Source organism: Rissa tridactyla, chromosome 3, assembly GCF_028500815.1.
Source record: "Rissa tridactyla isolate bRisTri1 chromosome 3, bRisTri1.patW.cur.20221130, whole genome shotgun sequence".
In the NCBI taxonomy this organism is placed as follows: domain Eukaryota; kingdom Metazoa; phylum Chordata; class Aves; order Charadriiformes; family Laridae; genus Rissa; species Rissa tridactyla.
The window spans coordinates 66,264,476-66,281,661 of record NC_071468.1 but is presented as its reverse complement, the minus strand read 5'-3'; the positions used below and the strand labels follow the sequence as shown (position 1 = coordinate 66,281,661).

General features: G+C 38.5%; 1 protein-coding gene across 11 annotated transcripts in view; it reads left to right on the top strand.

Moving 5' to 3' along the window:
* The window catches only part of AKAP7 (A-kinase anchoring protein 7), a 95,075-nt gene that overhangs the window by 51,252 nt on the left and 26,637 nt on the right, over positions 1 to 17,186 (top strand). The window contains exon 8 of one of the 11 annotated variants that reach the window (XM_054196298.1): positions 11,230 to 12,639. The exons of 9 other annotated variants lie outside the window; for them this stretch is intronic. In XM_054196298.1, coding sequence (XP_054052273.1) covers positions 11,230 to 11,276 — 47 coding nt within the window. In that variant the 3' untranslated portion in view covers positions 11,277 to 12,639. Of the gene's footprint in view, positions 1 to 44; positions 5,321 to 11,229; positions 12,640 to 17,186 lie in introns of those variants that run through there. One more of the 11 variants, XM_054196297.1, reaches the window with a different exon arrangement.

The following is a 17,186-nucleotide window of genomic DNA, read 5'->3' as shown; positions in this document are numbered from 1 at the left end:
AGGATGCAACATACAATTCATAAACGTATTGTTTTATTTCATAGGTGAAGAAGAGTTTCTATTTCTTCTTAGTGAATTACATCTGAGTCTGCCTGTGGGGCCTTATTTATCAGCCATCCAGCTGTGGACAGTCCAGCATTGGGCTTAATCCCTCTGCCTCACAGCATGAAAATTTACCACTGTAAGCAGAACAGTGCCAAAACTTGCCATTTACAGCTGAAAATAAATGGCTGAGCAATGCATAAGAAATAAATTTTCTACGCTGCCTTTCATGCTATGTGAACATTCCTCCGCTGTTCCATTGCAAGATTAAATGTGTTAACCGCTCATGACATAAACTATGTGGTATTACTTTTGTGGTTTAAGGTACGCTGCTTATTTGTGCTGTGGAACAGACAAGGAGCACATGGGATCAGGTGGAGATGACAATGCTTAACGAAGCTGTTCTTCCTGCTTCTGAAGCGTTGGCTGCCGTCTCCGGGCTGATGCTATAGTGTTTAGCTATGTACTAATTTCTACATAAGCATCAGTAGGTGAGGAGACTTACGTGGCCAAAGCTGTGGTGCCAGGCCTAGGTCAAACATGCATACGTACTCATTAGACATACTTACAGGCACCTGAATTTAGACTTCCAATTTTTGAAGTTTCTAAACATGTCTACACTGTATTTTCTGAGTCAAAGTGGATTTACACCACTTTCATTCTAAGCAGATACTTGGATGTATGTGCTTGGCACAGTGCTGAGCTTGATAACTTGACTTGGCACCACAGATTCTGTTCACCTGGATTTAGGTCAGCTCTGAGTATGGGAAGAGTGAGCTCCTCTTGTCCTCTCTAGACTGCATAGTTTTACTTTAGGTCAATAGCTTGATTTCTGAAGTGCTGAGACATTACAATTTGGCATACGCTTTTAAAAACCTCTGCTGTAACTTCGTGTTTTGCAAAGAGCAGATTTGTCTTGAAGGATTCTGGGTAACCATCCACAGCCTATGGATTACAGCAGAAAGTAATTGTTGACTGAAGACTGTTTAAAAACACTTTTAACTTTGAAATCATTTAGGGAAGCAGTGAAAATGCAACAATTGCATTTTAATACCTAGACACTGTTTCTATAGCTTGTTTATTTTTTTAAAATGTTTAAGATGTTTTGAATCAGAAACCCTAGATACCGAATTTTATTGCTTTAATCAAGAGAACAAACAAAAGGCCTTCTTACACATAGAACTGTTCCTAATTATATACACTTGGAAAGTGGGTCAAGCTGAACAGGAAAAAAGCACTCTTACTCCAAAATAAGAGCATTCACATATGGAATTGCTCAGAAACAACTCTTAGTATTTTAAAATTCCCAGCCAGTGTTAATCTGTTTCAGCTTTCAAATGCAGGCAAGCCCTATAGTTTTTCTTCCCCATTCCTATCTGTCGTATTTCAAACACAAAACGCATTGGCTGTTAAAAATTTACATCATTTGATTAGGATGTTATATAACCTTTCACAGAAGAGGAGGCTCGTTAGCGTATCTTTAATATTAGAAATGCTATTTTCACATGAAAGCAAGTAAAAGCAATCATTTTGCATGGCAAATATACCTACTTTGGATGTACTCTTTTAGAAGCATATGTTGAATTCTTTGTGATCTTCATTATCAGTGAATTCCATTTTCTATACATTATAATTTCCTTTCCTGATGTAGTACCTAAAATGTAAAGATGCTAATCTCCAAATTACTCAATTACCATCCGTAATCTGGATTATCTGTTACCTCAGTCATTTACATCTTCCAATTGGCTTGTAGTTCTCTAGTTATGTAGTCAGAGCTTTTCATATATATTTTTTATTTTCACAAATATACAGAACATCTGGTTTATCTTTCTTCATAATTCAGTACCTGGATTGGTTTGAATGTACTTAGTGGTTAGTTATGTTCTTGGGGATAGCTTTTCTTAATTTTGAAGAACACAAAACACTTGAAGACATACTGTTTCTCCAAATGGAGTTTAAAATATTATAATACAATTCTTTCTATTGTAGGGATAACAAACATGTATTTCAAAGTAAGCCCAAATCCATAATTTGAAATACAGATGTGTAAATCGTAATGCCTTAGTTATTTTTAAACTATTGTGAATTATTTCCTGATAAAGAATCATCTGTATTTTTACCACTTCTCTATTTCATGGGGCCTTTGTTGGCTTATATCACCAATTTTCACCATGATGCTGTAATTATCCAGGTTGCTTATGAGGAACAAGGGCTAAGAGATTTTAAAAATTGAGTTCTTTCTGATTGTTTATCTGCCCTTTCAATTTTAAACTCTCCAATCACTTTCAGTCCCTTTCTTCACTTCTTTCTTAGTTTGGGACTTCAGTGGTACAGAGCCAGTGTTGGGGAGGGTTACCTAATGAAATTCTAAGGAAAAAAATATTATTTGGGGAGAATACTGCTCTATAGTAGAGTAGATTTGAAGGTAAGAATTATACAGTAGAGTGCAGTGGTTGAGTACAAAATATTTTTGAATATTTGAATGTTTTTGAGCTTCTACTTAGCAGTCCTCTTGTCTAGACTCTAGATGAATTGCAATGCTCAAACGCATGGAATTAGTCAGATGCATATATTTAATAAGTTTATCTTTTGTGGTGGTAGCTATTCTGACTATTGCCTTTTTATTTGAACACTTTTGTCTTTATTGGTTTCTTTAATGGAAGAATCTGTAAGGGATTGCATTCTGTCACAAGTATAAACTTTTTCAATGCAAATTTACATTTGTGCAAATTCAAATGTAATGGTCCATCAGTGCAATTATATTAATAACTTTCTGCTGTTAGTGCCATTAGAGTAAGAATTCTCTCTACAGATTCTCTCTTAAGGGATGTTTTCCAAACAGACTTTGGTCCACAGTCCTGGTCCAGTCTTTTGTGCCATGAAATACAACACATGGACTGAATGTGTGTTATCTGCCTGACTGAAAAGTGCATTTGATAGGTGTATTATATAGCATTTGATAGGTGTATTATATTGACAAGTCCTGCTGTTTTGTATTAAAGGAGGGGTTTGTTATATATCTTTGTGTATAAACAAAATTTACACGTCAAAGAAAGGTTTTAGGTGAATATCTTTTGTAGGAATTTGGCCCTAGAATGAGAAGTTTCCATTTCCAATTGTGTGCAGAGTCCAGTATCTCAGAGCAGAGTCAAGAAACTGCAGGCTGAACTAAATGCTGCATTGAACAAGCCAGTGGGAAGCACCCACCAAAACACTGTATCAACACCTCTGTCTTTCTTTGATTTTTGAGTTAGGCATCTCACCCTACTGGGATCCAAAGCCCTGTATCCTCTGCGGATGATACATGGGTACTTAAATCATGTTTCACTTTTTTTATTTTGAAGAGGAAATACTTATTACATGTATTGTTTGATTACAATTCCCACTCAAATTGGACATCAGGGCTTTTTTCTTCCCCCAGCTTGGGGGAATTCAAGCCCCCAAAGGCTGGAAAAGCCACAACCAGCAGCTTGGCATGGAATCTCCTTCAAGGAGCTTCTGAGTAGCAAAGAATTGACATCTCATAGGGCCAAAGAATGAGCGCCCCCTGCCCCGAGTCAGACTCTGTAATGCTGTGATTATTTCTTGGAGTGTCTAGTCTTAAGGAGGTCACAAGCACAATGTTAAAATGCCCACTGGACTTTTAATCTTGTGGCTGATAAAGGAAAGGGAGTGTCTAGTTTCTGGATGCTAAGTAGATGGATCCCAGGCAGTTCAAATTGAGCCAGTTCTGAACATGACTACTTCTACTGCTGGACAATAGTAGAATATGTGGGTTTTATTCAGTCTTTGGAGGCTGACACAACACTCCTGTCTAAATGCTCTGTTTGGTGCTTGTGTTTTTTTGGTATTCATCAGAGACAAATTACCAGTACATATATATATGTAGGTATGTATGTCTGTGTGTGTGTGTGCTTCCATGTTTCTGTTTATGCACATGCATGCATGTCTACATAGCATAACTCACAGTATTTACTTTACTGTGAGGTAATGCAAAACATTCCTTTTAAGCAGCTCTTCTTGCTGGAAACCTTTTAATCAATTTAGCCACAGAAGTGGGTGGTGTTCACATGGAGGAGCTTAAGAAAAAGCACACCAGAAAAGCATTGAACAAATGTGGTTTTGGACAGCCTTTGACTATGGGACTCGTATGGTACCCTGACATATATCAAAGCTGCACAGCAGATTCCCCATCATAGGCTTTGGACTTAACAGCCAAGATGTTAATTTTCCCATGTATTGTTAGTACATGTTTCACTGAATCATAGAATCATAGAATTGTTTAGGTTGGAAAAGACCTTTAAGATCATCAAGTTCAACCGTTAACCTAGCATTGCCAAGTCCACCACTAAACCGTGTCCCTAAGCACCACATCTATACATCTTTTAAATACCTCCAGGGATGGTGACTCAAACATTTCCCTGGGCAGCCTGTTCAAAATGTTCCTTTTCTTTTGAAATGTTCATTTTCTTTGAAAACAGTTTGGAGGGTCTGATATACTGACGTGTTTATGAACGTCCATTTAAAGGACCCTCTTTTTTGATTGTTGCGTGTTGCTAGCTTATTTTTCAAGCTATGCTATCTTTTGCATTCTTACATAAAAGCTTCATTAGCACTTAAATAAAAAGTTCATGTTTAACATTGTAATTAAAATAAATAGGTAAATCCTATTTTATCAGTTAGTATAAAACAGCAATTTAAAAATCAGAGCAGATACTGAAGTTGTAACCAGTGATTTCTCCTATGTCCAAAACGTATTAATCATTGCTAAGGATGAAAACAAATGTCTCTTTCCCTTCTCTAGGAGGGACTTTGTACAGTACACAGAAGTTTTATGGAAATAAATAGAATCCATAGCGAACAAAGGAAACCATTTTACTTCTTTTAAAGCGTGTTTATACATGAGTACATTTGGTAAAGAAGTATTTCTCAATACATTGAGGGGAGAAAGAATTTGTCGTTTCACTTAGTAGATATTGTATCCTCTGCTTACTCTGACAGCACATGCAGAATCGCTTTCCCTTTTTTTGACCTTTAGAAATATCACCGTGTCCTTGGAGTAAAGAAATATGTAGGAATGCCCACTCAGTTACTTATGTTGTACTCAGTTAATACAGGCATCTCAGACAAAGCTCCCAATTCTTGAATTTCTTTTTAAGAAGGAAAATATTTTTCTCAAAATTATATAATTTTTGTACAAATAGAATAGGTGTTCATATATGAAACTAAAATTCCAGAATGCACTTCCCTCATAGTTATAAATCTTAAAAACTGAGACTGAAAGACAATAAACATGTTTCTAGATGAAGATACGAGGAAGTCTTCTAGGTGTAGTGCTAGCTGGGTTTTTTGAGAACCTTCCAGTAAATCACTCCTAGCTGTTAGCTCACTTTTGACTCCCTAGATTTCTAGGAGGACTTTCAGTGTTACCAACTTCATATTAAGTAGATATCACTTTTACATCTTTTTGTAGAGATGTGATAGAAAATCATAATGCACAAGCTTTGCTTAACTTGTTCTTACTTTACTTTTTACTTCTTTGAGGTATACATAACATTCAGATTAATTGCTGATACTCTTATACATAGTAACTTACAAAATAACCTATTGGTTTGAGTTAAGTTTTCATTTTGCATTTTCAGCATGTATTTTAATTTTAAATCTATAAGTATATTCTTATGTTAAACATACGTTAATGTTTGAGTCTCTTGGGTAAGTAGTATAGTTAGGCTTACATTATTATCATGAACTCTAGTATTTTATCTCATCTGTAATTGCAGGCCAGTGAAAAACTCACAGAACTATTTGTTTAAATCAATATTAAAATTAGGAGGTTGTTGGTCTGTAGCAAAAGAATGGCTGGGTTCCAGCAGAAGTTTCTGTTAACTTTGAGGAAGAACATCATTTTTGTGTTACTTAGGTTTTTCTGAGAATATATGAAAGGAATAACAAGAATTTGTGTATGACTAACCAAAAGGAGTTTACTTCACAGTCATCCAAGAAAGCCAAAGCTGGCTGGCATTCCCAGTTCTCCTTTCCATTTAGAATGAGTTTTCTGCTTTGGTCTCAAGAAAACCTTGGAACAGAATACCATAAGAAATGAGTCAGTGTTACTGCCCGTCCTGATCTTTTAGTAGAGACTATCTGGCATTTCTCTTCACAATGATGAATCGGATAGATTCACACACGCAGCTGTGGCAGTGTAATACCTGTTAGTTAAAATTACACCAACAGTTATCCAAATTTAAATCCTTTGGTAATGGATTTATGATGTGTTGGTAGATACATAGATATGCTAAGGAGTCACCTGCAAATGATAAATGCAGGTTATTCAGTACACTTGCTGCAAAGATACATGAAAAATGAATGCATTTTTCGTGCCTGTTTGTGAGAATGAACATTTTGAATTCCATGCTGTTTTCCCCTTCCTTTTCATGGTGTAAAATAGAATAGCAAGAAAAAAATTGTAAAAGGGAAGAAAAGATTTTTAAAATTACAGTCAATAAATGATTGCTAGACTGTTTACAATATTCTAGAATATGTGGGCTATATTTTCCATTGCCCCATTTCTGTCTATTTAGAAAGGACTGAGAACAAAGCTGTTCCTGAAATAAGTTTGGTTTAACCAGTATACTCAGAGCAGAGCTTAACAGTTTAGCACGTTTGCTATCTGCAAAAGACTGTACTCCGTGTATCAGTTTTAGCTAGGGTAGATACGGGCTTAACCTTATACATACTGCTTTAAATTACATTGTGCATCTCTGATGAAAGCCATGGTGCTGCACATAAATCAGATAAAACAATTCAAACAAGAGGGCAGCCTAAAGGGTCCATACTTGATTTCTGTTTGAAACTCAGGGTGGAGACTGATGAATTTCTGAAAAATAGCTGTTGAAGCTGCGTGAAGTATAAAAGCCAGATGTGGTTCCATAGTCCAGCCTGATCTCTGCTGTAGCGTGGGCTGTTAGCCTACCTGGCCCTTTGCCGAGCTGAATTGGTTTAGGTATGTTGAAAAGATGATGTTCTATGGAGTCTCACAGGTGCATGGTGCAGGCATGGAACACAGATGTTTTGACTGCTGACAGTGGTCAAAGCCCTAGCAATGGTGGAGAATGAACTTCTTGGAAGACTAAGCTGCTTTCTCATCTCATTGGCACGGAGGAGGCTAGAATTCCTCTGGGCATCAATCTTGGTAATCATTCTGACTTCCTGCACGTTTCACGTGTGTGCCAGTCAAGCATTTAAAATTGAGGATTCTCTATACTGAATCTGGTCACTGGTCAGAGCATCCTTTTCTCTTCCTTCGCCCTTCACAGACCTTCTTCCCACTATGGCTGATCTTTTCGAAGGACATTTGTCTGTGAAAGAAAAGGACATATTTAAGGATATATTCAAATCTAAACATTCCTTTTCTGGAAAGTTTTGAGGTGAAATGTGTTATTTCATAGACTCATAGAGTCATAGAATCATAAAATCATAGAATCGTTTGGGTTGGAAGGGAACTTAAAGATCATCTAGTTACAACCCCCCTGCAGGGACACCTTCCACTAGACCACTAGACCAACCTGGCCTTGAACACCTCCAGGGACGGGGCATCCACAACTTCTCTGAGCAGCCTGTGGTAGCGTTTCACCACCCTCACAGTAAAGAATTTATTTCTAATAACTAATCTAAATCACCCTCTTTCAGTTTAAAACCTTTACCCCTCATCCTATCACTACACTCCCTGATAAAGAGTCCCTCCCCATCTTTCCTGTAGTCCCCCTTTAGGTACTGGAAGGCTGCTATAAGGTCTCCATGGAGTCTTCTCTTCTCCAGGCTGAACAACCCTAACTCTCTCAGCCTGTCTTCATAGGAGAGGTGCTCTCCAACAGGTCCATGTCTTTCCTGTGCTGAAGGCCCCAGAGCTGGATGCAGCACTCCAGGTGAGGTCTCAGGAGAGCAGCGTAGAGGGGCAGTATCACCTCCCTTGACCTGCTGGCCATGCTGCTTTTGTTGCAGCCCAGGATGTGGTTGGCTTTCTGGGCTGTGGGCGCACATTGCCAGCTTCTGATCAACCAACACCCCCAAGTCCATCTCCTCAGGGCTGCTCTCAATCCGTTCCATTTCAAAGGAAAGGGAGTCAAGAGTTAATCCTTTTCTTTCAGAATATTTTTTTCTTTATAATCTGAACAAACAGATCGGTTAAGGTGTGTTCCTTGGCTAGCTATACAGTTTACTAAAGCAAATGACAGCACACAGGCAGATTTCAGTGAACCATATTAAGGTGCAGCAATCTCGCAAGTGCTATCAGCTGACAATGTCAAAACCTTATTAATTGTAGTTTTTTAAATTTAAGTTTTACATGAATTCTTTTGCTGACTTCATGCTACTTTCCTTTTTTCCTCCCATGAATCATGAAAAGCCTTTGATACAGTCTTAAAAACATAGCTGTAATGCATGGTAAATAGCATTGGGTCCTTCACTTTCTGTTCTTTAATGCTAAGTATTTATTTGCACAGCACCAAATACCACATTTTCACTGGCATACCAGAATAATATGGCAAAAGACTGAAAAAATTATGTAAAATGCTGGGGTTTTGTTCTCACCAGAAAGTTAGCAGAAATAACCTATTACTACTGATTTTCAGAACTTCAAAGAGCATAGGGCATCTGCCTATTCAACAATTACTTTTTCTTCAGACTGTAAAAATACGTATTTAAGGAGCCTTCTGCTGTTGTAGTGTCAAGTACCTCTTCAATAAATGAAAATTTTACAGAAAGGACTACCTTAAATCTCAGCCCTGTCCTGACTTGCATTCTCACCAGCAGCTTTAACAAGAAGGAGAAAAGGAGCTTTGTAATATTCTCAGAAAGTTAACAAATCTGGGCTCTGAAGCTCCAAATGGAGGAGACTGGGGATAAGTTGCAATACTGAGGAGTTTTGCAACAGGAATGGAAAGCAGACTGTAATCAGGGCCTCCCTGTGCAGCCTTAGGCCAGCTAAATTTTGGGCACATTCAGTGAGCTTATTTATATACATGTTCCAAATCCCAGAAGAATTCTAGTGTAGAAAGGTAATGAAGAGCAATACATCAGCAATAAAATACTGACTGGGGTCAGTGGCATTATCAGATCTGACACGCAAAACTGCAGTACAGTGTCAGTGCATTTCACTGACTTCCTTGACGAATTCGAAGGGAAAGAATATTAGTAGTCATCATTTATTTTAAGGGTTTTTTTTCTTTTTAAAAAAGTTTATTCAATTTGTTTGTTCTAGGGGAAAATTAATTTTGATTTTTTTTTTTTAAGGAAGAATTGTTCTTCTAGGTTGTGCACAACTCTCAGTCTTCTAGAAAGCAAGTTTTAACATAATGTGATCAATAATATATAAACATTGCAAAAAAACCTCAATGTGCTATGTTCATATTGCATTTTATTTACATGTAAAAAATTTGTCATGTTTGAATGGAGAGCGAGGGAAGGAAGTAAAAAAGCAGACCTTTAACTACTTTGTCTTGGTAGCCAGGTTTTCCTGTTCATCAAAATAAGCATTTAAAAAGGCTGAATCTAATCACGACAGTAAATATGTCAAACAACATTCAGCCAAAAAATGGAAGTCCTCTTAAAAAAAGGCAAAGAGTGTAGTGATAATTTGTTGGAAATAAAGGTTTACCAATTTAGATATTAGAACCTAGTCATTAGAGCCTTGCCATTGGCTCTAATGGGATGGGATGGGATGGGATACGAGACATTGGGACATACGCACCACAGGTAGCCACATCCACTCTGCAAAGAAGGACCCTGTGAGTACTCTGCAGAGCTTGAATATATTTGGGGTTTTCACCCAGAGGTGCTGTATGGCTTATTCTAAACACAGCACTGAATGCATTCCTGAGGGTAAACAAGCTGGACAGTTGGCAAATTTGGTCTTGAGCCTCGCCCTGAGGTTGCACTTAAAATAGAAGGCAGGCATATCCATGGCCGGCGTCCCAGCCATTGCGAAAAACATACAGTGCATTCAGCAGATGGAACTCACAGAAATAGTGATTTACAATGAATAGGAGCAGGATTTTCTCTCTAGAAGGCAGTGTTGTAAAACACATATTAGTGGTGAGATTTCCCTGGAAGTATTTTAATGCGGTTTAAAAAAGCGTAGCTAAAATAGGCACTTCTATTTTAGAATGCAAATGACAACTCAGTATCATTTTTTTCTTTATAGTACATGTTTCTAGGAATATTCTTAAGCCATTGAAGAATAAGAAAATCAAATACATTAAAATTAATTTAATCTGGTCATTTAAGCTTTTTCTCAAAAAAATTGAATTGGAAGTGTTTTCAGGACACGATGGAAAATTTGATAGAATTACACATTGCATTACAAACCACATATCAGAAAGAAATGGGAGCATAGTCCACACTGTCAAACACAGTAGGAAAATGTTTGCATTTTGGCAAGTCCAACAGATGATTTGTTTATCCCAGTTTTTTCTTCTAAATGGAGATTGTAATTCTGAATTGGTAGGTGCTCCCAAAAAAACACAGTGGTGCACTGTCTTCTGCACTCTGTATGTATGTGTGTTCATATACATAGGCTTGGGAACAGCTTAGGTTCTGAGTGCAGAAATACTTTTAAGTTGAAATGCAGATCAGCTTTTCTTCCTCATCCACTTTTTACATAATTTGCACCACAAGCATCATCTAAAAAAAGCTTTGCTAGGTTTCTTCTGGATCAGCTGAACAGTATTCAGGAGCATTAAGACTGAAATTGCCTCTGCTTATATGGAATACGTTTTAGTTTCTCTTAGTCTTTATCTGCTCTGAAGAGAGACACTTCCAAGATTCAAAATTGTAATTTCTGCTTGGTGGAGGCCAGTAGTCCTGTTTGCTGGTTTTGCACCAGTTTGTCTTGGCTAGTCTAGACAACTATCCTTGATAAAGGATGGCACCTTGACATTCCTTACCTGGAAAAATTCCACCCCTGAGCTTCAATCCCAAGATGCCCTCCAGTTTCCCTGCCTCCCAACAAAATACACACCAGTGCCTCTTGGAGCTTGTTCATTTTTAATAATACTTCGGCTGTTTAGGCCTCATATGGCTAGACTTATTATAATTCTATATCCAGTCACTCTAACGTGCCTGAAACAGCTGAAAGCTTTGCCACTGTGCTGTAACATCTGTCAAAATGTACTTTGCGTATTTCACCAGAATTTCAAGAGATGTCAGAACAGAGCAAACTACAGGCCTTGAGCTAGTGAAGCACTGCAAATGTGATCAGGCCCACCTTTCTCAGAGAATGTATGCCCAGATACTTAAGATGGACCTTGTCCAGCTGAGGAGGTTTCAACTGACTTCATGATCCTTACCCTCATCTTGCACGTTAAAGGACATACGCTGAGCTGGCCTGTGTTAAATGGCCAGGAACTTCCTTGAATCCTTTGTTTCTTCTCTGTATCCACATTTGTGCTTATGTACTTTGTTAGTTTGGGCTAAAATACAGCTTGTAGATGGATGAAAGAGGTCTGTCACTGGTTGTGACTATTCCAGAATAGCTTAATAGAATATTGTCAACCTGACATCCATGAATTGCCAGGAGTGCTTAGAAAGCAATCAGTAAGAACTATGGTTATTGCATGTTTTAACAGAAGGATGCTTGGTTTTAAGTACAAGAGGACTTTGTGCTTCTTGTGCTGCTTTGTAAAACATGCTTATCAAAAGACGGCAGCACCAGGAATTTTGTATTCATTACGTAGATGTGATCTGTCTATATAGAGGGAGATAATGCCTATATGAAACTGAAAAGTGTATATTATTGTTTGGTGTATTACTTGAACATTCCTGATTTTTTTTTTAACTTTTCATGGTGAAGAATATTTGTTTTCTTGCCTAAGATATGGCCTGTGTTCTTGTTTTGATCCTGAGCAGAATGGAAGATACTGCTCACTCTTAGAAATAGTCTCTGTGCTTTGATGACTGGCTTTACTTATGCCCTGTAGTATTCATGTTTAATTCACTTATGTTGTAGAATATGGGTCATGTTCTTTTCTTTTTGCTCTTGGTTAGGCTGACAGCATCTCCTCAAGTGAGGCAACTGCACAGCTGAAATGAATTTCTATGAATATAGAACTTAATAACTGTTACAGTTATTTTAAAAACTTGTATACCGTCCTGATTTTTTGTTTCTTCTACTGGAAGGTAATAATTCTTAAAATATTAGATGATTTAATTATTGTTAATAACAGAGTAGTGATAGAAAAAAGTAAAAAAATCACAACCTGCCAACCTTATTTTAATGCATTTTAGTTTTGGAATAGTACTTAGCTTAAAGACAATTCTGTTTTCATAAGGAACAGTGCTTTACAAATATGTTAAATATATTATACCCATTCTTCTCAGATAAGCTGATTTATCTCTATAAGAAGTATGAAATATTCATAGGATTCTCCAGTCTGAGATTCTTACATCTAGGAAAACCAACATGTAATTTGGTGAATCAAATAGTAGTTTGAGTATGAAGCACTAGACATTTTTCTGGAGAATTTCTGCCACTGATTAAATTATTTCTTTTCTGGAAAGTGTGTCATATACTAACTAGAACACTTACAAAGTGCAGGTTAATAGTAGCAGAATTCTTACTCTCATTTTGTGTTAAATGGATTCTTTTTTCAACTGTAAATATTAGTCTTTAGAATATAAACAAGAATATAAAAAAATTTCATCTAAGCCTTATCATTTATTTTATTGGCGTGATAAAGAAAAGTGCAAGCTTTGTCCATCCTTCATATTAATATCGTATGTTAAGAACCATTGCTACCACAGGCTTTCTGTTATGTTCAATGGGTACTCAAAATCTATCAGTGACTGCAGGTATTACCAGAGAAGGTGTGCAACATTAGGACTTAATGGAGAGTATTTGTGGATTTGGTTTCTTCTGAATTTTTTTTTTTTTTACATTCTGAAGGTAAAAAAATTATTTTCAAATGCAAATTGACTGCAGCCATGAAAGGCTGCTTTTCCAGTGCACACAGATGATCTTTCAGTGGTACACTGTGGTTTGCCTGGATCTCCTGGACAGGAAATGGTGTGCAGACTTTCTGGACAGTGATCCCACGATTTCTATGTATATCTGCGCTCCTTCATTGTTAGCCTAATGATAGAAGGCTTGTGGGATCATGTTTTGTGTATGTGTGGGTGTTATCTGTCCATTACAACAATAACTTTGAAAGTTGTTGACAAATTTCTGGTAAATTAAACAGATGTAGAAGTCTCAAAATGTTAAATATCTACATGATAACAGAAATACACATCCGGATAGAAGAGAGAGATTTTATTAACTCTGACGATGAAGGAAAGATTGCAGTATGAGCTCAACTTATAAGAGGCACAAGGCACCTGCAGGGACTGTTGTCATTATGAATGGCTTTCCATGGGTCAGTCTTCAGTATGAGTTCACTGGACACCAAAGAGCTGCTTCTCAGCCGTGTAGCTCATGCACATTCTTTGTTGTCTAACAGAACAGCTATTTGCAGTGAAAGCTGGGATATTCACAATATACTTACCCTGCAAGGATGCTTTGATAGCTAACAGCCTATGTACGTGCAAATAGTGTTTGTTTAATGCCTTTTAAAAATTCAATGAACCACAAGACAACATAGGTAGGAAGCCAAGCAGTTTTGGTTCTGGTGAACACAAGAAGACTTAAACAAAATATATGTCTTCACAATTCGTTTTATTTACATACTTTGGATGAATAGACTCAGTTTGCCAAAGCCATACAGGCTGTGCTCATTTGCTGTCCTGTCCCACTGTGTATGCCAAACTTCCACTCTTAGGTGTTTTATTACTTATTTACTTTCAAGTAATTAATGACTGTGTTGAGTAATGTTGGGGCTAGTACTAATCCCTGTAGGACCGTCTTTGATTATTTTTCATCTTAAATCACTAATTTACTCTTTACTGGTGTCGCATCTCATAAGTTTTTTATGGAGTAAAGCCAGGTGACCAGCTCTATTCCTACTGAAGTTGGTAGCAAATTCCCACCGAACCGAGAGCAATAATCCCAGTTTGTTTCTCAGCATCTCTTGCTGGGGCTGCTGCTCCTCCAGTGGCTTAAGCAGTTTTTTCCTTGCTTAGTCTTGTAACCTCATTTTTGCTTCCGGAGGAAAGAAGGAGAGCCCATTTATTAAGTATAAATACTTAAAATATATACTTAAAATATACTTAGCCATATTTTCTCCCCTTTCTCAGCACACTTTTGTGAAGTGGAGGGCAGCTGTGGTGGCAGAGGGCACACAGCCACACTTAGACTTTTTAAACGACCGCTGCTTTATTTAAGGTGGCCGAATGGTGCCTATTTATTTTTTTTTAAGTGCCCATCCCTCCTCTAACAGAAAGACGAGAAAGGGGAGATGGGGCAGCTGTCTTTAAGACAAATTCCATGGCAGGGAGGAAAGCACGGGCTGGGGCTGGAGGCGGGCTGGAGGGGGGCTGGGGCTGGGGCTGGGGGTGCCCGTGCCCGTGCCCGTGCCGGAGCCGGAGCCGGCGCCGGAGCCGAGGGGCGGCGGGGCGGAGGCGGGGCGCAGGCGGGGCGGGGCGGAGCGGAGCCTGCCGCTCACTCCCGGTCTCCCGCTGGCTCCCAGAGCAGAATAATCAATTTCTTCACGGACTGCAGCCTGATCTACAGCTTTGGCTCGAGGTGCGGGCAGAGAGGACGAGGAAGAAGCTAAAGCGGTAGATGCCATGGGCCAGCTCTGCTGCTTTCCTTTCTCCAGAGGGGAGGAAAAAATCAGTAAGTGGGCAGCGGTGTGAGGCGCGGCGGGCTGTGGCGTGGCGGCTGCCGCCGCGGGGAGAGGAAAGCTGCGGGGAGCTGGCGGGCATTCCTTGGGTTGGTTTTGTTTTTTTTTTCCTTTTGGAAAATTAACTGATTGCCTATTAGAGCAAGGATGGGGAGAGGTGGAGACAAATTGAGCAATATTTCCACTAAGTAGATTAAGATTTCTTTGTAATAGAGATAAGTAATTATGTCTGATTTTGTTTATGAGCACTCTGTCAGTCCATTTCTCTGAGCAAATGTAGCCAAAGTGAGTATTTTAATTTTCCTTTTTAGCAAGTGAGATTTAGAGTAAGAGATTAAAAGGACCTGTCGTGGTTTGGGCTGGGCTGGCCACTAAAATGACAGATGCGAGTGTGATTTTAACCAGTGCAATTTAGAGTAAGAAATTAGAAGGTTTTGATGTTGATAGCATAGGCATGCTGATGCTCATTAGCAACAGATAGAAAGAATGGAGATTTTGTTGATGGCAATGTTGACAGCTAATGAAGGAAATCATCAGTTCATTTTCCATTTGGGTGTTGGTTGGATGTGTAGTTTTAAGCTGACCGAGTGAGGGAATAGTTGCACTTTATCTCCGCATATTCATCTGGTAGTGTCTGGAGTGACTGTCAAGTATATATCTCTGGTCTTGCTTTTAGTTGAGTAATTATAAGTTGAATTAGAGGACGCAGTTCTGATTGCCTCATCCTTTGGTGCACTGAGTCGAACTAGCTAATTTGACTGGAATGTTGTTTCTGTTAAATTATGTGCTGAAAATGATGTTTGTCCTAAGTTTGCTTACACAATAAAATATTTACTTTTGACTTTTTACTTAGTGAAATATTTTCAACCTTTCTTCTAGAAGAGACAGCCAAATTTCTGTCACGTTGTGTCCGAAATCAGTTTTAACTAAATTCACATAATTCATTAGCTGTGGGCTAGGAAATCCAGTTTTCTGATCTGGTTTATATTTCGTTCTTGTTACTCAGGAAGCTGTGTAGGCATAAATAAAATGATAGTTTATAACATCAATTAAAAAATAGATGCGTACACCAATAGTGCAAGAAATCTAGAAGACAGCCTCAAGAAAATGAGTTGGCTGTTTTAAAATGCTTTTCCTTCACAGGTCATGGTATGAGGGTAAATGTAAATTTTTCGTGGGGAAAATGGCTAGGAAGATTTTATGTTTCAAAACTTTTTTTATCATATAGTCAGTAGAGAATGTTTTTATGTGAAAAGCAAGTAGCTAATGCATCTCACTTCTAATATACAGAATAGGTGAATTCTGTTTGCAGTCAGACAGACTGCAAATAAAAATTTTTTTTAAAATTGTTCTGTTGACACAGAACAAAAGATACAAAAGAGCGATAGATTCTTCTGTGTCCTGCTTTTCTCGGTCCCCTCACTTCACTGCTTTTTGACTTTTCTTCTGGCATTACCTGTCACACACCAACTTTCCTTATACGTGCTCCTGTGAGCGAATGGAACTTAACATTTAGCATAGCACGACCTCAAACTGCTTGTAGTCAAAAAAATCATTTGGGAGATGTCATTGCCTGCAAAGTCACACAGGCTTTTGAAAAAGGTGGGCTTTTGGCATGTCGCAACTGCAAAGTGCAGCACAAACCCCTGAGAATGAGGACGGGACAAAAAGGATAGTTATAGGACGATGGGAATCTGAAACAAAGAGGTGTGGCCATGGACAAGCTAAGAGGGCGGTGCCTGAAACAAGGAGAGAAAAAAACAGATGTGGCACTGTTTTACCAGAGTTTGTGGGGAAATAAGATAGACTGAGACATCTTCAAGATAGAGGAAGTATGTGATGAGCATGGTGGATATGATTGGCTTTTCCCGCAGTCCAGCACAGTCTGGAGACAAGAGGGAGAAGAGAAGGGGCTTGCCTTTCAACTGGTCCCTTGGCCTCCCTCCCTTTCTTCTGCCATGCCTGGGTCTCCCTCTGGACAGTGGGAGGAAGCACTGCTGCTTGTGGCTGTGCCCCAGCTAAACTGACAATTTGAAGCTGGGCACACGAAACAGGCAGAAGGGAATGATTTTCACATCCATTTTTCATCCTCTTATCATACTGTCACGATGGCCTTTAAACTAATTGTGCTGGGAAATTAACCTGGGCTTTTTATTGCCACTAAATTATCCCAGTTAGCAAACATGCAGGTGGAAATGACAATCATGTGATTGTTATATACAAGAAACGAAAAGTACATTAAATAAAGGCAAGCATTTGCAGTAAACAGCAGCTCCCCACGCTACTTGACTCACTTCAGTCACAGTGAAGATGAAAATGTTATTATGGTCTTCCTATAAGTTTTGTTTCAGCTGAGGTGCCCCGAGTTAA